The sequence below is a fragment of the Trichomycterus rosablanca genome, chromosome 6 (genome assembly GCF_030014385.1).
Source record: "Trichomycterus rosablanca isolate fTriRos1 chromosome 6, fTriRos1.hap1, whole genome shotgun sequence".
Classification (NCBI taxonomy): domain Eukaryota; kingdom Metazoa; phylum Chordata; class Actinopteri; order Siluriformes; family Trichomycteridae; genus Trichomycterus; species Trichomycterus rosablanca.
In genome coordinates, this window is record NC_085993.1 from 39365824 (window position 1) to 39385095 (window position 19272).

General features: G+C 37.3%; 1 protein-coding gene and 1 long non-coding RNA gene across 2 annotated transcripts in view; one reads left to right on the top strand and one right to left on the bottom strand.

The window, feature by feature from the left end:
- prkcaa (protein kinase C, alpha, a) overlaps positions 1–19272 on the bottom strand; it is a 157566-nt gene that overhangs the window by 33617 nt on the left and 104677 nt on the right. The window contains exons 6-11 of the mRNA XM_062997819.1: positions 15157–15313; positions 13177–13311; positions 11148–11256; positions 3667–3807; positions 3069–3242; positions 1142–1233 (exon numbers count right to left, since the gene is read on the bottom strand). Of these exons, the coding sequence (XP_062853889.1) occupies positions 1142–1233; positions 3069–3242; positions 3667–3807; positions 11148–11256; positions 13177–13311; positions 15157–15313 (808 nt within the window). The remainder of the gene's footprint in view (positions 1–1141; positions 1234–3068; positions 3243–3666; positions 3808–11147; positions 11257–13176; positions 13312–15156; positions 15314–19272) is intronic.
- LOC134317116 (uncharacterized) lies at positions 5237–7107 on the top strand. Its single transcript, XR_010013174.1, has 3 exons — positions 5237–5328; positions 5581–5645; positions 6771–7107. It is a non-coding gene; the product is annotated as an uncharacterized LOC134317116 (long non-coding RNA).

Sequence of the window (19272 nt, forward strand, 5' to 3'; positions counted from 1 at the left end):
CTTCAATGCTCTCACTGATGGAAGGAGGTTTTGGCTTAAAATCTCACGATACATGGCCCCGTTCATTCTTCCCTTAACACGGATCAGTCGTCCTGTCCCCTTTGCAGAAAAACAGCCCCAAAGCATGATGTTTCCACCCCCATGCTTCACAGTAGCTATGGTGTTCTTGGGATGCAACTCAGCATTCTTCTTCCTCCAAACACGACGAGTTGAGTTTTTACCAAAAAGTTCCATTTTGGTTTCATCTGACCACATGATATTCTCCCAATCCTCTTCTGGATCATCCATATGCTCTCTGGCAAACTTCAGACGGGCCTGGACATGTACTGGCTTAAGCAGGGGGACACACCTGGCACTGCAGGATTTGAGTCCCTCTCGGCGTAGTGTGTTACTGATGGTAGCCTTTGTTACTTTGGTCCCAGCTCTCTGTAGGTCATTCATCAGGTCCCTCCGTGTAGTTCTGGGATTTTTGCTCACCGTTCTCATGATCATTTTGACCCCACGGGATGAGATCTTGCGTGGGGCCCCAGATCGAGGGAGATTATCAATGGTCTTGTATGTCTTCCATTTTCTTACAATTGCTCCCACAGTTGATTTATTCACACCAACCTGCTTGCCTATTGTAGATTCACTCTTCCCAGCCTGGTGCAGGTCTACAATTTTCGTCCTGGTGTCCTTCGACAGCTCTTTGGTCTTGGCCATGGTTGAGTTTGGAGTCTGACTGTTTGAGGCTGTGGACAGGTGTCTTTTATACAGATAACGAGGTCAAACAGGTGCCATTAATACAGGTAACGAGTGGAGGACAGAAGAGCTTCTTAAAGAAGAAGTTACAGGTCTGTGAGAGCCAGAAATCTTGCTTGTTTGTGGGTGACCAAATACTTATTTTCCCCCATAATTTACAAATAAATTCTTTAAAAATCCTACAATGTGATTTCCTGGATTTTTTTTCTCATTTTGTCTCTCATAGTTGAAGTGTACCTATGATGAAAATTACAGACCCCTCTCATCTTATTAAGTAGGAGAACTTGCACAATCAGTGGCTGACTAAATACTTTTTGGCCCCACTGTATGTCTTTAATTAGAATATGCATCCAATGGAACCTAATCATTTTAACCACATATAAAGTTCAGTTGTACTTACACTGCCTGTGGTTCCTTAAATTTGCCCACTTGCTGAATGTGATACATGAGGTCACCACCATTCACATATTCCATAACAAAATATAGACGATCCTACAGAGAGAGAGGGAATAAGAGGCAGTATATATTAGTTTTAGTTAAATACACTATGGCCAGTAGTATGCAGACACCTGACTATGGACAATTGTAGACTGTTTTTGGACATCCCATTTTAAAACCATGAGCATTACTATAATGTCACTACACTTCTTATTACTTTTAATCATTACAGTCCAAACAAAGATCAAACAACACTGGAAGATCTCCACAAACTAAACTTCAGTTGCCAATACACTTTTGTTGATCTTAACTAAACAGTAGAACTTTTAGTGCTTAATAATGATGCCAGAAAGGTCCTGAGATCAATGACAAAAAAGAAAGCAACAGGAATCAATAAAATTACAATAAAAATGTCAAGATTCTGAAGTAGATTTGGCTCAATTGCTCACCAAATTAAGCTAACAGATATGGAAAACCACATCTGGCAGATTGGAAAAGGTTGTTTTACATCTCAGTAACAAAGAAAGAAGACAAGAAAGAAATGTGCAAACTACCGTACAATTTCTCTCATATAAAATTATGCTGATAATTATTCTACATAGACTACAGTGCCAGACCACAGGCACGATAAACTGTGTCTGAGGGAGGTAATGTTTGAACAGGTTCCTCGCAATTGCTGCCTCTGCTGGATGGTCGAGGCAACTGCACGAGAGATGCTTAATACACGGATAGTAGTGCATGACCTTACGTACATGATATTGCTCTCTATGAGATCTCATGTCTGGTAGGTGAAAAGAAGCAGTCACTAAAGTACATTTAGAAGAAAACAGAAAAATGCTAAAAGAATGGTACATTAACCCTGACATGTTACCTACATAAGATACATAAGAGATGTAGCTTCAGTATGAAACTAAAAAAGCAAACTCCCGACAGTTATTAGTCTCTCCCGGCCACTTTTCCACAGTGCCTAACCCACACCACATTAGTGCTGATTATTGGAAGGAAATAACAAACCTTTTGAGCAGCTATATTTCCTGTCAAATCAAGAGGTCTTTATCAAGAGCTTATTTCATCAAAGCCAAGCTGTATAGATGAAATTGGCTTTCTAAAACCAATTTGGCAGAGAGGAGGTTTGATCATAAAAGACCAGCTTTATTAAGGTTTAATTTAAAGCAAAGCTGGATGCTGAGGTGAGTGACAGGAAGAGGCAAAATACAAACAACCCCACCTGCTGAACCAATCATACACACCCTAAAAATAAACCCATGATAAACAAATTAAATGATTAAATATTTAAGAGCCAAACTGTGCAAAAAAGATCTAATCATGGAAGTTTGATGAGAGTGAGTGTGTGTCAGTTTTATTTTATGCCCTGACCCCTAAAGCAGGTACCAACCTAACAACCTTTGATAAGTGTGAAACCTAACCTATCCTAAAAGAACATAAAGTGTTAAAGATGATTATGATGGTCAAATATGTCAGAAACTGGGTTATAACCATCAAGACTAATATAAAATATAAGGCCAATGAGTTTGTTGGATGCCCTATTCTAAAATAATGGCAGTTAATTTGGTGTTGCCCCCACTCCTTTATAGATATAACAGTTTAAACTATGCTATGAAGGCTTTCCTTAAGATTTAGTGCCCATTCTGTCAAAAGAAGGTTTGTAAAGTTGTAATGTTGGACAAGAAGACCTGGCTAACAATCAATGTTCCAATTAATCCTCAGTCTTCAGTTTAGATAAAGTCAGGGCTCTGTGCAGGCCACTCAAGTTTTTTCCACACCTAATGCCCTATCAGGCACTAAAGAATGGTCTTATCCACTATGCCTTTCCAGGCCCCTCCATTGACGCTCAGTGCAACCCTTTGGTACAATGCCATGATCATTACCACAGTCTGAAAGCAGGAGTGAAGCTGGGTGAGAAACTGAGGTTTGTCCTGTTGTGCCAGCACCCTCTTTTCCACCATGGTGCATTCCACATCATCGTCTTGTATCACCACATCCTTCTTCAGAATCTTAATAGCGTACAACTCCTCTGTGGTCTTTATTTCTGCTAGCATTACCTTTTGAGAAAAAAACATACACAGTATAATGTTTGGGCATACAAGGGAACAACCAGGTTAACCAATGCCTCTGGCTGAGAGCATAACACAATGAAATAAGTGTTAATGGATGGTACTCTTCCCAGGCTGTTTTGAAACAGAATTTCCACAGAAAGCCAAACAAACAGCTTATCGGCTGGAAATGACCCCGCCATTTGCCTATTCCTTTTGCTCTTACAAATAAATTGTTCCCCCAATAGTTCTCTGCTACAAAACGGTTCTCTCCTTTCCACATGCAGTAAAGTAAATACCCCTTAAGGCTTAGACAACATCAACATGAAGAAGCTTAAACTGGCTGTGATTTATGATTGACATTCAACATAAACTAAGTCATCTTAAACAACTGGTGCTTATTCTTTGCAGGACAGCAGCAGGTGGCACTGACCTTTCCGAAGCTTCCTTTCCCCAACACGGCTAGGAAATTAAAGTCAGAGAGCTTGACCTGGTCCAAGCTGTTGGAGGGAAAACTGGTCCTGCCATCATCAATAGGAGTAATGGCCTTCTTACCCGGGCCCAGCTTTGCTTTCTGTGTTCAGGAAGAGAAACAAAGAATATAAATGAGAGAAATTCAAAAATCAGCATGACTAAACTAAACATGAGGACACCATGCTTCAATACAAGCATAATCTAGAAATGTATCAAATTAGGCATAGAAAAAGAAAACAGACCTGCAATCACTGACACACATAATTTATGTTGCATTACTGTTGCATAACTCCCATGTTGACTTACCCATTCTGAAATGTTTGAAAATAACTATTATCTGTATTAAAAAAGAAGGGTATAGTAGATATAGCGGATATGGTAGCAGTATGTAGCAATACTGCCAAATTAACATACAAAGTACTCAACATTTTTTTAAATCAATTTTCCCTGCCGCGTTATGAAAAGTCACAGGTTTTAAGCATCACGTGACTAGAAGCTTTATTTCCAAGCTGAATAAATTTGCTAAACAACAATATTAGAACAGTATTTATGTAGTGCTATGCTTTCTTGGAAAGTTCTGCTCCTAAAATCTACAGGTATCTGTACTTAATAGTAATGGTGTTAGATGAAGATGCAACCAATAGTAAATAAAGAAGGTAGGTCAACAAGGGTATGTCAAAGACACTTGTTTTTTGGTTAGTCTGTGCAGACTTCTGGACACCTGCGAAAGTTCAACACTATGGGCTATTACTCAATTTCTAAGTTTAATTTTAGTGTTCATGAGAAACTGATCGTCCTTAGGTTTACCTGTACACTCTCAATTTAATCAAGCCATTTCTTGTAGCATTTTGACTCTGAAGCGCCAATATAATTTCTTGGCCTTAATTACACATTAATAGCACTGACCCCACAAACTCCCCCAAAACAAGTTACCACTTGCTTGCAAATCTACACAGGAAACTCGAAATGTTATTGATGCAATTTAAAGATGATAATAAAGCCATTATATTTTGGGGAAGTAGAAGTAGAAGTGTCTTCACCACTGATTGGCCAGGAAAAAAACAGGGAAATGGGTGTAAGTTTAGTTTTAACTTTCACCTAATGGCATCATATAACACCAATATATCTCTTATAAAAAACAATATCTCTCATGTATTGTACTGAACATATTATTGTGATTTTTATTAGCAACAATGTTGAAACAATAAAGACTACCCAAGCATGGTAACATGCAGAAATGTCTTTAAGAATGTTCTTAAATGTTTTAGAAAATTGATTTTGCCATTTAGAGCAATGCAAAGCTCCACAAAAGCCTTAAAACAAGCCTTATTCTGAGGCCATGCGCAACTGCATGATTCCTTAGTCCACACTTGAACAAAGTGCTGTAAAATAGCTCTTTAGCAAAGATTATAATAGCTCTGAACATTTCCATTTATTTTTGCTAGCAGCAGTGATGCAGTTAATGCAGCAGCTGTCTTCATACTACTATTATATATAAGATAAGATGCAGACCAGGCTGAACTCGAACCCAAAACCAAACCAGTCAGACCAGAGAGAGGTTTCAGTCTCTCTCACCTGTTTACGGACGTTTAATTTTTGATCCTGCAATTACAGGACAAGGGTAAGCACTTTGTATAACACATTCACAATGCAAAACATGATATATGGCATAGATATACAAATGTATGGACAAATGTTATGTGGGTGTAACAGAAGTAAATTAAAGTTTTAAATTTCACATAATTTGTATCTACTCTGGGACATTTTGTGAGAGGCTAAGTTTTCATGTATTTATAATTTACATAGTTAATTAGATGTAAGTTTAATATAGACATGTTTAATATAAATATTTAGTTTTGCGTTTTTGTTTTAGAAATACGTTAGTTGATGACGTCACTGCGCGAGCCTTTCCTGTGAGCGGGAAAACGCTGGGGAAAGGTGAGCTCACTTCGTGTGCTCGTTTACTGGAAAGTTATTTGAGGCATTTTTAGTTTATGTAATGATTCCATTTACGTCAAAAGTAATACATTCGTTCGCGTTCTGTGTGTTCGTTAATTTGTACCAAATAAAGGAGAGTTTTTATTAACTTGCAGCAGATTACATAACGGATACATGTCGGTCATAGCCGACGGCGCCTTCGCCTCAACATTGTGATCACGTAATACAGAGAAGCGACTGTGCTGTGTATTTTTCACTCAATGTGAATACTGGTAGTGATTAATCCACTTTTGTGTATTTCTGTATGTTTTTTTTTTATTATTGATTTATATTTACGAATATATAGTTATAGAATAGTACTATATAAGTGTTATTTTTATTAGATAAACTTGAATGTTATTATTAAAATACTATTTATAAAACGGATAGTTCCGGTTCTAAAATCTGATTGGCTGAGCCGCGTTCGAAGCCGTTGTAAAATCCCAGATAAACGCACACCTATGACCACATCACATCATTCCATATTAATACGCCACTGAAAAGAAAAAGTTAATGTTATGTTCGCCCTCATGTTGCCTAGCAACACTGTTAACGAACTACCTGGGGTCGCGGAACAATGCTTTTTGTAAGTGTTTTTGTAAATAAAAACATTTATAAATTAAACGTTGTATTTTATTATATTTTATGTTGACCGCCGTTTTATAAAAGCAATAAGCCACTCGAGGCCGTGCATTACTGCTATGATTTTATCACGGGGAAAGACGTTTTAGGCACTCCGCTTCGCGTCGTTTCAAAACAACCTTCCCCATGATAAAATCGCAGTAACGCACGGTCTCTCGTGGCTTATTGCTTTATTATAGAATATACATATACCATTCAAGAGGGATGGAATGTTTTATATTATTTGTTACAGAAGATAATCAATATTAGGTAGTATTTGTTATTCATGTGATAAATATTGTAACTGGTTAATTGTATGTGTATGTCAGTTTGCAGGTGAAACACTGAGAAGCATTGTGCACATATGAGAAAGACAGAGAAATCACTGTGTTCTGTGTATTTTTCACTTTCATTGTGTATACAGGATAAATCCAACTAACGTGTTTTCATTTCAACACATTGCAGTTACATGATAAGTCAGACCAGCAGGGCAAAGTTCAATGGCACGCCTGCTCCAAAGGTGATCAGGGTCCTGCTGTAGTGGATCAGTCTTCACTGGATCTGTGCAGGTCAACATCCATTACTTATCTTACTGCAGTCACGAGTTTTCTTTTTGTAGACACTGAATCCATTAAGTCTGCTGAGGGCTCTGATCTCCTTGTCAGTTGACATATAATTTAGAAAATTATGAACATACATAAGTGAGAGAGCTAAATTTTATGGCCTGATACCCTCTCTAAATGGCTTATTTTACTACAAGATTTGATGTAGTGCTGTTTCTTTTTTTTTTTTTTTTTTAAAGTTATCCTCTGATGGTTCATTGAAAATAAATACCAAATGATCCAATGTACAGTTACAGATTTAGGAGTTGTCTTTACATTTTAACTTCTCTTTTACAATAATATCTTAAATATAAGCAAGTATTTTTCAGTTGCATATAAAATATTATGTTGACTGATGTGGGGGACTAAACTTAAATGCATTAAAATCTACAGGACTGACCTATTTTCTGGCTAATATAGTATATGACATTAAGTGTTTGATTCTATTATGGAAGTTGGTTAGAACAACAATTTGGAATAAATTGAGAAAAGTATTAAAATAAAATTATATATTTGGTACTACTGGGATTACAAGACAACTATTCAGGTAAGATTTTAAATGCAGAGGATGACATCTAGTGGCCATTATTGGAGGTTCAACCAGTATAGATATTACCACATTCCAACTATTTTAATTTAATGTGTGGATGGCACAATGAGGAAAATATGAAATCTAGCACTAGACAAGAAAAAATACATATTGTAAGATACATGAGTATAATGTTCGTAATTGTCATTTTAAGTTAAGTACCTTGCAGTGTTGCCATTTTTAAATCATATTTATACCGTATTTTAATACACTGTGTCCAAACAACCTGGCTCATCACTGTTCTCTGTAGAACTCAGCATTTCTTTTCCTCTGAGTAATCAGCTATCCTCCAACTTTTAAAGTGAATTGAATGTGGATAGGATATTGTAGATCTTTCTGAATGTGAGTGTAATTAAATAGGCAAGTGTGTGAAGCTCAGTGACAATCTGGCACAGTATGTCCAGAATGTGTGTCTGCCTCAATAATTTGCAGGTGTGCTCTTACACTAACTACTGTTACCCTTATCAGGACAAAACGGTTACTACAAATGAATGATTTCTAATGTCCAAGGTTTGGTTGTTTAAATGCTAACTTGATAGCAAACTTGACATTAGAAATAATTCATTATTAGTAACCACTTTGTCCTGCTCAGGGTATGAAAGCATACTTGGAAACGATGGATGCAGAAATACAGTCTGACCCAAAATATTTAACTGAGTAGTGGATCTAAGTTTACATTATAGAAGTGTCTGACTATATAGAAAGGATTATCCTAATGGTCTGCTAGAGTGGGAACTACACAAACAAGGGTCATGAAGACCTTGGTTCAAACCTAACCTCTGTTTATTGTCTGTGAGAGTGTCATCCTAGTGTGTTATTTTCCCACTATGCAAAAATATGCAGAATTTAAATTGACTAATCTAAATAGCCTCTGGGCAGAAGTGAATGCATGAGTGTGATATCCTGCGATATATTGGTGCCCTGTATAGAGTGTATTCCCGCCTTTGCGCACAGTATTTTTAAATTCTATATTTTATATTATTCACACGAATGAAACTTGTAGCCAAAGTGACTTTTTTTAAAGTTGAATAGAAGCTCTTTGCAGCTCTGGGATTTAGACTCACAATTTTTCAATTACTAGTAGTGTTTAGAGAACTGAAAATTATGTATGAAGTTGTGGGATGTTAAAAACTTAATCCAGTAAGAGAAGTGAAGAGAATATCGTTCAGTAACCATTTATCGTTTAGTAAACATTTATCACTCTGTTTAATAATGGGCCAGTTTAAATGTTCATGTCGTATTGCTGAAATATGAACTGTGAAACTATTAAAGTACCTGCTGTAAAAAATAATGCATTTGCAACATTGACAAATGAACATGATAAATCAGTGATAAATTACAGCCAACACATTTGTCTCAGTCTGATCAATAGACTAATTAAGACTTGTCATTACACATACTGACAAATAATTCTGTCAGTCATCCAGGGGCGATTTCTGTAATAGGTAAACGTCGACAAATGAGTTTACATACACATATAAAGGGACAGCTATATGGTAGCAATTTTGGGATTTCAAGAATTGTTGCGTCTTTTTTGTTCTGTTGTGTCCAATTATTGGGTGAGAAGTGCCAGTGAGATGCAGGGAATTGTTTCTAGAGAACTACACCTTCCATTGACCCGGTGTGGCCATGGTAGGTTAGATTGTTACACAATGACCTGACAGATTTTCTCGATCATGTAGACACAAAATCAAAGTATACTACACTATATAGCCAAAAGTATGAAAATATGAGAATTTTTTTAGCACTGGTGCGCTGGAAACACCTGATCTAAATAATGAGAAGAGGTCACAAGTTATGACCATATAGTGTACAAGTCCATTACAAGTGTATGTAAACTGGGTATTAATATTAATCTTTTTTTTAAATACATGTAGAAAAGAATGTATGACAAAGTGTGCTGTTATAAGAAAGTAATCAACATCAGTGTTGTGTGACGGATTAACTAAACTGAAGACATCACTTCCAAGTTCTTCTGTTTGTAGAGTTGCAGGGTGATGTTGGCTTAAAGGTGGATGGGAATAAAGACTCGTTAGAATGATGATAAAGTGAATCTGAATTGTATAACCCACTCTATTCCTCCTGATGATAACAGCAGTTATAGTGTTCCAAATATAATGATTAACTGCACACTATGTAGGACATTGGATAAAGTTTGAGACATCCAGGGAATCAATCTCTTGTAATGTCTATTGTCAAAACACTGTCTTACCACTTTGCTTGTTTGGGATGTTTTGTGTGTCTTGTGGGTTGTATAGAGAATAGTGGCTTTCCTTGTAACACTATTTTGCTTATCACACATCAGTACAACATCTGCACATTCTGTTAAATAATGATGTCCTTTTAAATTGTTCTAAGATATATACAAGGGATCTTGAAAAAGTTTCTGCACTTTTATATTTTCATTGGAAACAGTGAGGGTGGGAGGAGTAGTAATTGGTTGTGTCTGAGAGACTGAGAGAGCTTATAGTCCGGATTTAGTGGCATCTGATTTCCACCTTTTTGGACCGCTCAAAGAAGCTTTAAGGGGAAGAAGATTTTAATGTGATGATGATGTGAAAGCAGCAGTGCATCAGTGGCTATGAGCTCAACCACAAACATTTTTTGCTGATGGCATTAAAAATGCATCGCAAAGGAAGGTGACTGTAGAAAAGTGATGTCTTTTTTTTATTTTTATTCTTAATAAATAGAATTAAAAAAGTGCGGAAACTTTTTGAAAAACCCTCGTATAATGCTGTAGTACAACTTCAATTTAAATTTCTAAAATACCTCGCAAGCCGTTTCAAAAATGATAACAGGCTGCAAATGGCCCGCAGGCTCTAGTTTGAACACCCCTGCTGTAGGACATTCACTGTACATAATATTTTCACTCTGGTATGAACTTTAAAACATTGCTTAATGAGGCAAAAATAAAATATGGAAAAATTAGGAATGCAAAATGTGTACATTTCTGTCAACTAATAACCAAACACCATCAGTCATCAGTTAACCGATAACCTACAAGTTTATAGTGTCCCATTACAATATAAAACACATCAGAGTTTCATATTAGCAAATCTTTATACTTTATTTAATGAAAAACAATTTAGTGAACATGGCAGTAATGTAGAACAGTAAGATCAACATTAATACTGAGCAAAATTAGTTCAGCTTTCTGGTTATAGATTTAATACAGTGGTCGGCAGCAAACAGGTTGCTATGAAACATGCTAATCAAAAATGAATTAAGACAGTCAGCATTTTAAAGCTTTTCCTGACGTCAGTCGGCTTGTTATAAGATGGTAAGCGGAGTTTCTACCTTTATACTGGAACATGATGCAAAATCCAAATCATTTCTGTAAAAACATTGTTATACATGCAGTCAGAGTCCATACTGACAAGAGCAGCTTCTGTTTGTAATTTAAATGTATAACAGTTCCGTCATTCATGATTTTAATAATGTAATGCATACGTTTTTAAGGGTGAGTCTAAAATCAGAGGTCTGATGTACATAGAGATCTGTTCAAATCAAGAGTCTGCTGTTGAAATTGAATTTAAATTATGTTAGTCAGCATTAGTAAAACAAGGACTTATTTGTCGGTTATCGGTTAATTGATTAATCACTGTAATGTATATTTAATATATAATGAATAAAACAGACAGACAAAAGCACTACAAAAAATCTTACCTCAAACTTCTGCCTGAGCTCATCATTTCCATCATCCTCCTCTGGGATTGGCACGCTGTAATACTCGCCTTCCTCCTGGTTCAGCAACTTATACCTTAAAAAAATAAAATGTAACTACACTTTTAATCAGTGTGTCAAGTGCTGCCAACCTTATGCAGCCAGCAATACAATTATTAGCACCCTTGGTAAATAGGTAAAAAACTTGTATAACATATCTTAGTGATTGTTTTTCTAAATCTTACACTGAATAAATGTTTTCTAAGAATAAAAACCCTAATTGAAAAATCAGCTTTGACTTAACCCACAGAGGTATTGTCAGGGCCAATCGTATTGTTCCTATAAATGGATGGGCTTTATTATTGCTAACTTTGACAAGTTCCGCCCGCTGTGCCAGCTGAAATAATATCTTTCGGCAGAGCCGTGTTCATGTGTCCTGAAATGTGGCCTGGTGTCTTCGAATCCTCTGAAGTGCAAGTGGAACTGAACAAGTGAGGTGATGCACTGTTTTTGTGTTGCATTTCTAATGCTGAACTAATTTTTGTTTCTTTTATATTCCTAATGGATCAACACATGTATATACACTGATCAGCCATAACATTAAAACCACCTCCTTGTTTCTACACTCACTGTCCATTTCATCAGCTCCACTTACCATATAGAAGCACTTTGTAGTTCTACAGTTACTGACTGTAGTCCATCTGTTTCTCTACATACTTTTTAGCCTGCTTTCACCCTGTTCTTCAACGGTCAAGACCCCTACAGGACCACCACAGAGCAAATATTATTAGGTGGTGGATCATTCTCAGCACTGCAGTGACACTGACATGGTGGTGGTGTGTTAGTGTGTGTTGTGCTGGTATGAGTGGATCAGACACAGAGTTTTTAAATACCATGTCCACTCACTGGCCAATCTATTAGACACTCCTACCTAGTTGATCCACCTTGTAGATCAGAGATGATCGCTCATCTATTGCTGCTGTTTGAGTTGGTCATCTTCTAGACCTTCATCAGTGGGTGCTGTTGGCTGGATATATTTTTGGTTGGTGGACTATTCTCAGTCCAGCAGGGAAAGTGAGGTGTTTAAAAACTCCATCAGCATTGATGTGTCTTATCCACTCATACCAGCATAAACAGATGGACTACAGTCAGTAATTGTAGAACAACAAAGTACTTCTATATAGTAAGTGGAGCTAATAACATTTACAATGTGTGTAGAAACAAGGAGGTGGCTTTATGGCTGATCGGTGTATATTTGGTCTCATTTTGAGGAACACGAGATAAGGTAAGTTTTTATCATATTTATCAAGTTTTCTTCATATTTAAGTGGCACAATCTTTTGTTTCGCTGTGAAATCAAAGCATAATCAAATATTGAACTTTTTGGGTTTGTTTTATAATTCATTTATGTGAAGCAAAAAGTGTAAATGTGATAATGATTTGTTTGATAAAAAAAATTGCCAATATTGATACAATATTGTCATTTGGCTATTAAAATTTCTCTCCCTTATTAAAGTCACTCAGGTCTTTATGACTGTCTAAATCTGCTGCATTCAACACATGTGCTACGAGTAACTACCATTTATTTATGACCCGTTACTCTGGGGGTAACAATATATGATGACCTAGACACCAGCTATAGTCACTTTGTAACAAAGTGAAGATTAGAAAACAGAAATGAAAAGAAATCTTATTGACCTTGTAAATCTAGCATATTTACTGCTAGGGCAGTAATTACATCTAAAACAACCAGAGCTCTACTAAATCTGTCTGGAAGACAATACAGGTATATTTTGGACCCACATATGGTGAGGATGATTGACAATCCAGAACCACAAATACTACCATGATACACTTGTACAAGCACCACACAATATCATATAAAACCAGGGACAAGGGAGATTATACATTGTGCATAGAAACAGATTGATTACAATCAGTAAAGCTGTATTTATTTATTATAAGTGCAAAGCCTAGACACACACACACACACACACACACACACAGCTCGTCCTCACCATCCGCAGGCTGCACACTTCATGAGCTCTGACACCCCAAAGGACATGGCACCCATGAAGTCATTCCTGGTGGTTCTGTCCCAATCCCACACCTCCACTGAGAGTCTCCGGTTCTTATCTGTGGGCTTCATCTTACTGTCAACACATGAACACAGTATGAAAAGAACTCCTTTGCTTTTTATGACTTATTTTGAATAAATATAATTGCCATTTTTACCAATCAGCACAATTATCCTTAATGAAGTGAAAATGTTTTTCAAGTTCTTAAAAAATTAATAACAAATTAAAAACTGAGGGTGAAGGGTGAAGAAAATTGGGCTGAGGTGCATCCTGTTTGCTTTTAATATTTTAAGAGGTGTCTAGAACTCATTTGGAGTTCACCTGCTGCAATTTGAACAGATTGGAAATAATTTGGAAGGGCACACACATGGGGTTATATAAGGGCACTATCAGTACATTGATCTAATACAATATCTGAGGCTTCGAGTTTTCCCAGTACAACAGTTGCATTAATAATTTTGAAATGGAAGAAGCCTGGCACAACTTCGAAACTTTCTAGGCTGCCTGGCCAAATTGGGCATCTGGACAAAAAGGTTGCTGGTTAGGGAGATTAAAAAAACAATGGTAACTTAGTAGCCAGCGGGGAGTAAAGGGTATGTGTCTGGCAAAAACAGGCACTACAAATCACCTAGTTAATACCATCCCTATGGTAACATAGTGGTGGCATTATATGGGTAGCTTCTTAGCGAAACTAAGATTAAGAATGGAAAAACCCTCCTCCAGAGTGCTTGCTAGGGTGACTTTTCACCCTTCAACACTACAATGACCCGAAGCATACAGCCAAAACTATGCTGGAGTAGTTCGGGCAAGTCTGTAAATGTCATGCAGTGACCAAGCCAAAGCCCAGACTTAAATCTGATTGAACATTTGTAGAAAGACCCGAAGATGGCATTTTTTGGGTATTTGCTTGCCAACCAATCTGAGAGATCTTGAAAGTAATTGATATAAAAAATGGGATAAACTGCTAATTAAAAAAAAATAAAAATCATTTTGTCATTATAGGTGATTGTTGTGTTGATTTGATTTTACATGGATACAGCTGCTACTTTTACCCTCCAATCTACACTTGGTGTGCTAAAGTCCTGTTTGTTTGCGTAATTACAAAATCAGCCAGTCAAGGGGCAGCAGAGCAATAAATGAAATCATTCACACACACGTACGGAATCTTAGTCATTGTTTACATCAAACATCAGAATGGGGAGAAGGTTTATAGTTTATAGTTAACACAGAGCAGCAGTTCTGCGGGCAAAAGTGAGTTCTTGATAAGGTCTGAGAAGATTTGTCACACTGGTTTAAATGGACAGAAAGTCTATGTTAACTCAAAAAACCACACTTTACAACTGTTGTGAGAAAGAAAACACACAACACATCAAACCTTGAATTGAGGGGCTACAACAGCAGGATAATAAGGACTTAGTGGGCACAGGTTCACCAATAGACTTTTATAGATTTTTGTTTGTGCTGTGTTAGGGTCAGGATTTGGCAAAAACGGCATGAATCCATGGCAACTAGTTCAGGCTGGTGGTGGTGGTATAATGGCATGACAGTATAATTTCATTCATGACACAGATAGAGCCCCTAATACCAGCCGAGCATGTGCATCCCTAAATGACTTTTCAAGTCTACTTTTAGGGGAGCTTGTGTGGCATAATGGTAATAGGCACACTGCTGATAACAGCAGTTCTTAAGTTCCAGGGGTTCAAATTCCAGGCTGGGCTCACAAATCCAGAAGGTGCATGTGCGTTATGTGAAAATAGCCCTTGTGGGGGAATCATTCAAATGTAATTTCATCATGATTCATCAATAGTATGACACGAGTACATTATTTTTAACAAATGGCCAGTGAGTGTGTATTCTGTGGAATCAATCTGTTGTGTTGATTGCTTGACTGTAAAGTTGTTTTGTTTTTCTTTTACTCACAATGTGAAGGACTCGTTCCAGGTGGGGTTGAGAGAGGAGCGGATGGTCCTGGTCTTCTGTTTGGTCTCATTTTTGGGGTCAGGGATGAGCTTGAGCTTTACATATGGATCTGACAATCCATTAGGGTCCATAGGAATCAGGTTCCTGGCCTCACCCACTGTGAACAGTCAAAACAGGTAATGAGTATTGAGAATTAGATATCTCATTTTAATTACTTTATAATCTGTACAGATTAAAAAGATCGAACATAAGTAAAATGTTTTACACTATAGCACAGTGACAGTTCTAAAAACAGAATATTAAGAATTGACTCCTCCAATTCATATTAACCAAACCAGGAATTGATGTGGTCAACAAATGGCTCATCCAAAACATGTGCATGTCAAAACACACACAAGGGTCAGTAGTGACTCTTGACCCTCTGCCTTCTGACCCTTAACCCCTTCCGTATAGAAAAAATAGGCTAGTTCACTGTGTTCTATAATGGCACTTCAGTGGCACTGTTGATTTTTTTAGTATAGTGACTTTAAATATAAAGTCATAATATTTTGATAATGAAGTTATTTTTTGTAAATGCAAAGCTGTTTCTTGCAAAGCAGTCTTAGTGTTCTATACTAACAGCAAAGTGATGCTGATGTCCAAGGAAATTAAGTATTTCTTTAATTGTGAATCATTAAGAGTATACATTTTCCCTTAAAGTCCGTTGCTATCCGCCAGTTGGCCAAAATATTCCAACTTTACTCTCAAAGTTAAACATAAAAAAGTATAGCACAGCCTTTAAGTACAGCAAACAGCACATAGAGAGTTGTCATCTAAACACCTTTACACATAATCACTTTATATTACACAAGCTCTGTATGCAGGACACTGTGCTGGTTGTTCCATTCTGTTCACTCCTAAGTAAACAGACTGGGTGGTTAACACAATTGATCTACTTCACCATACTCAAACTCGTGTTACACTTAAAAATGTCCATGACTCTGTGTAGAACAACATCTATAAAGACTTATTATACCCGTGTCCACACACAGTGGAACTTCTCATGAAGTTAGCAACAATAAACCCCGCCCATTTAGAGTTAAGAAGAGATTACTCAATTTTACTGTCATTTGCAATCGGTCGGCAACACCAGAAGACAACAAAGGGGCTTCTTTAATTTAACCCTTCATATTCCAACACAAATTTTGCTTAGGCCCTTTCTGTTGGCCTAGAGGACCCTGATGCTTCTCCTCTGACAAAGGTTATATTTTAAATATGTACAACTTCCACCATGAAACCATAATAATGTAAACTTGCTGATACACACACATGGGTTAAATAGATAGCCAAAGCCTTGTGATAGCCCTGTCTAGGTTGTTCCTGCCTTGTGCCCAATGTTTCCTGATACATACAAAAACATAGAGGTGCTTCTGGCAGGTACACCTCTAGTAGTAGTCTAAAAGCTGGAATAAGATTTATTTAGTGGATCTGGTCCGCATACCACACGTGGCATAGTTTTTATGTTGGCTGCCCTTACTGACATGACCCTTCTATTTTTAACCAGGCTTAGGACCTGCACTGAGAGTTCATTGACAAGTGCACCTTCCAATACAATTACAAAATGTTGATAAATCAACCTGCTGGAGCAGTTTAAAATTACTCTGTTCATCTATAAACTTTTTTGGGGGGAGGGGGCAGCAAAATATTTATTTAAATAATTTACTCATAAAAAGAATAGTTACAAAAATTAATACAATTCCAGGAATGCCATGAAATCCATGTCATATATACATGAATGTAAAAACTTGACCATAACTATTATAGACGCACAAGTCTCAGCTCGCATCTCAGCATGTCTGCTGACCTTCTCTCCATGTGTAGCCAACATGACAAGATCGTGCCGGTTCCTCCTCTACAACATCAGAAAGATTTGACCATTTCTCTCCATGGAAGCCACTCAGATTCTGGTCCAGTCACTTGTAATCTCACGGTTGGACTACTGCAACTCCTTTCTGGCAGGAGCTCCCATGTCTACTACTAAACCCTTGCAGCTCATTCAAAATGCAGCTGCCCGTCTGGTTTTTAACCAACCTAAACACTGCCACATCACCCCACTGCTGCGTTCTCTTCACTGGTTTCCTGTAGCTGCAAAAATTCAGTTTAAAACACTGATGCTCGCCTACAAAGCCAAAAATGGACCAGCTAAGGTCTAATCAAAGCCCGCTCTGTACCACGCAACCTCCGAGCCACTAGTCTCGCTCGACTTGATCCTCCACCCAGGACTAGAGGAAGACAGGTATCAAGGCTCTTCTCTGTACTTGCACCCAAGTGGTGGAACAAACTTCCTCTGTCTGTCTGAACATCTGAGTCTCTTGCTGTTTTTAAAAAACGAATAAAATCCCACCTTTTACTAAGCACTTAAGCTGACATGTACTTACTTACTAACGCTCTTTCATTTCTTTGGGGCAAGCCATAGCCTAGTGGTTAAGATACTGGACTAGTAACCAGAAGGTCGCTGGTTCAAGCACGACCACTGCCAGGTTGCTGCTGTTGGGTCCTTGAGTGAGGCCCTTAACCCTCAATTGCACAAACTGTATACTGTAACTAATGTAATAATGTAAGTCACTTTGGATAAAGTCGTCTGCTAAATGCAGAAAATGTAAATGTAAATTAAAAAAAAGCACTTTAGTTCTAACAGGTTTTAGCAGATTTGTGTTCTTGGACTGGTGTTTACTTAAACTAGAGTAAGGTAATGTTTACTATGGAAGCACTTCTATAAGTCGCTCTGGATAAGAGCATCTGCTAAATGCCGAAAATGTAAATGTATTAATAACTGTGTATACGTACATGAATTTGTCCTGTTAGACTTACTCTTTGGTGTGTATACATTCAGAAATATAAATGTTTGCAAAAAGATGTATAAGCATGCACAAACCCAAATCCCACTGATAAATTATTTTAGTCACATTAACAAACGTGCCAATGAAATACAATGGGTAAGTTTAATTTGTATCGGCATGTGACCGGCAGGAGGCGCTACACACCTCTGTTTCATTTTCAACCTCATTCACTTACTAGATCTATTCATTCTGAATCAGACTAGCGCATGAGCATTTAAATAAGCAAATGTGTGGATTGTTTACCAGCCAGCCAACAGCAGTCACTGCATAAAGAACGCTGCATGGATTTAATTACCACACTAGTTTGAATATAAGTACATGGAGAGGAATAAAACACAAAACAGTTAGAAACTAAAGTGCTTTATTGAATAAAAATCACTAAAAACATACTAATGACAACACACCCACCTGTGAACTTAAATGTTCATGAATATGTGTCTGATTTTTCAAAGCATTCTATAAATAATGTCCCTATTTTAAACACTCGTACCAAGGCAGAGAAAAATAAATGTTTCTGGCTGACAGGTGTGTATTGATTTCTAGTAATAGAACAGCTCTAATAGATCCAATCCAGAGTTTAATGGTAGATCTACATCAAAGCTCCTGGCTCCCATGTTGAAGTTTTATTCTTACAACATTATTAATAACACTAATATTAAATCCAAATTTACGGTTTTCATTGGTATTTTTTTAAACACGTCTAATTTACCTTTATTGCATAGTCAATCTTGGCTCATGCACATGTTTTATGCTAGCAGAGCAAGAGAAGGACCACAGACTGGAAATCCATAGAGATTATCCCGTCCTTTTAATAACAGAGCCAGGTCACACAAGCTTAGGCCTGTAAGACGGTAGGAATCACTGTTGTAGTAGCAACGTGGAGATTCCCCATCTCACAATCTCACCTTACTACAGCTGTGACTCAAATCCAGGTCTCAGCATGATGTCACATGAGGCCATAGCACCATGGATATTACCTTAGATTTATTTTTTTTGGAAAGCACTTAATCCATAAGGAATGAAGAGTAACAGGTTGAACGAAGAATCTTACAGATCAACAGCATTAAGGAATTGTGTGTGTGTGTGTGAATCAAAACAACAGAAGAAAAAAAGTTTGACAAAAAAAGCAATAAACTGGAGCACAAACGCAGTAAAAGATTGTCCTGAAGAAAATAAACCCCAGACTTGGTAACAGACAGCTACAGCCCCAAAGGTCACACCAAACTTCAGCAGAGTT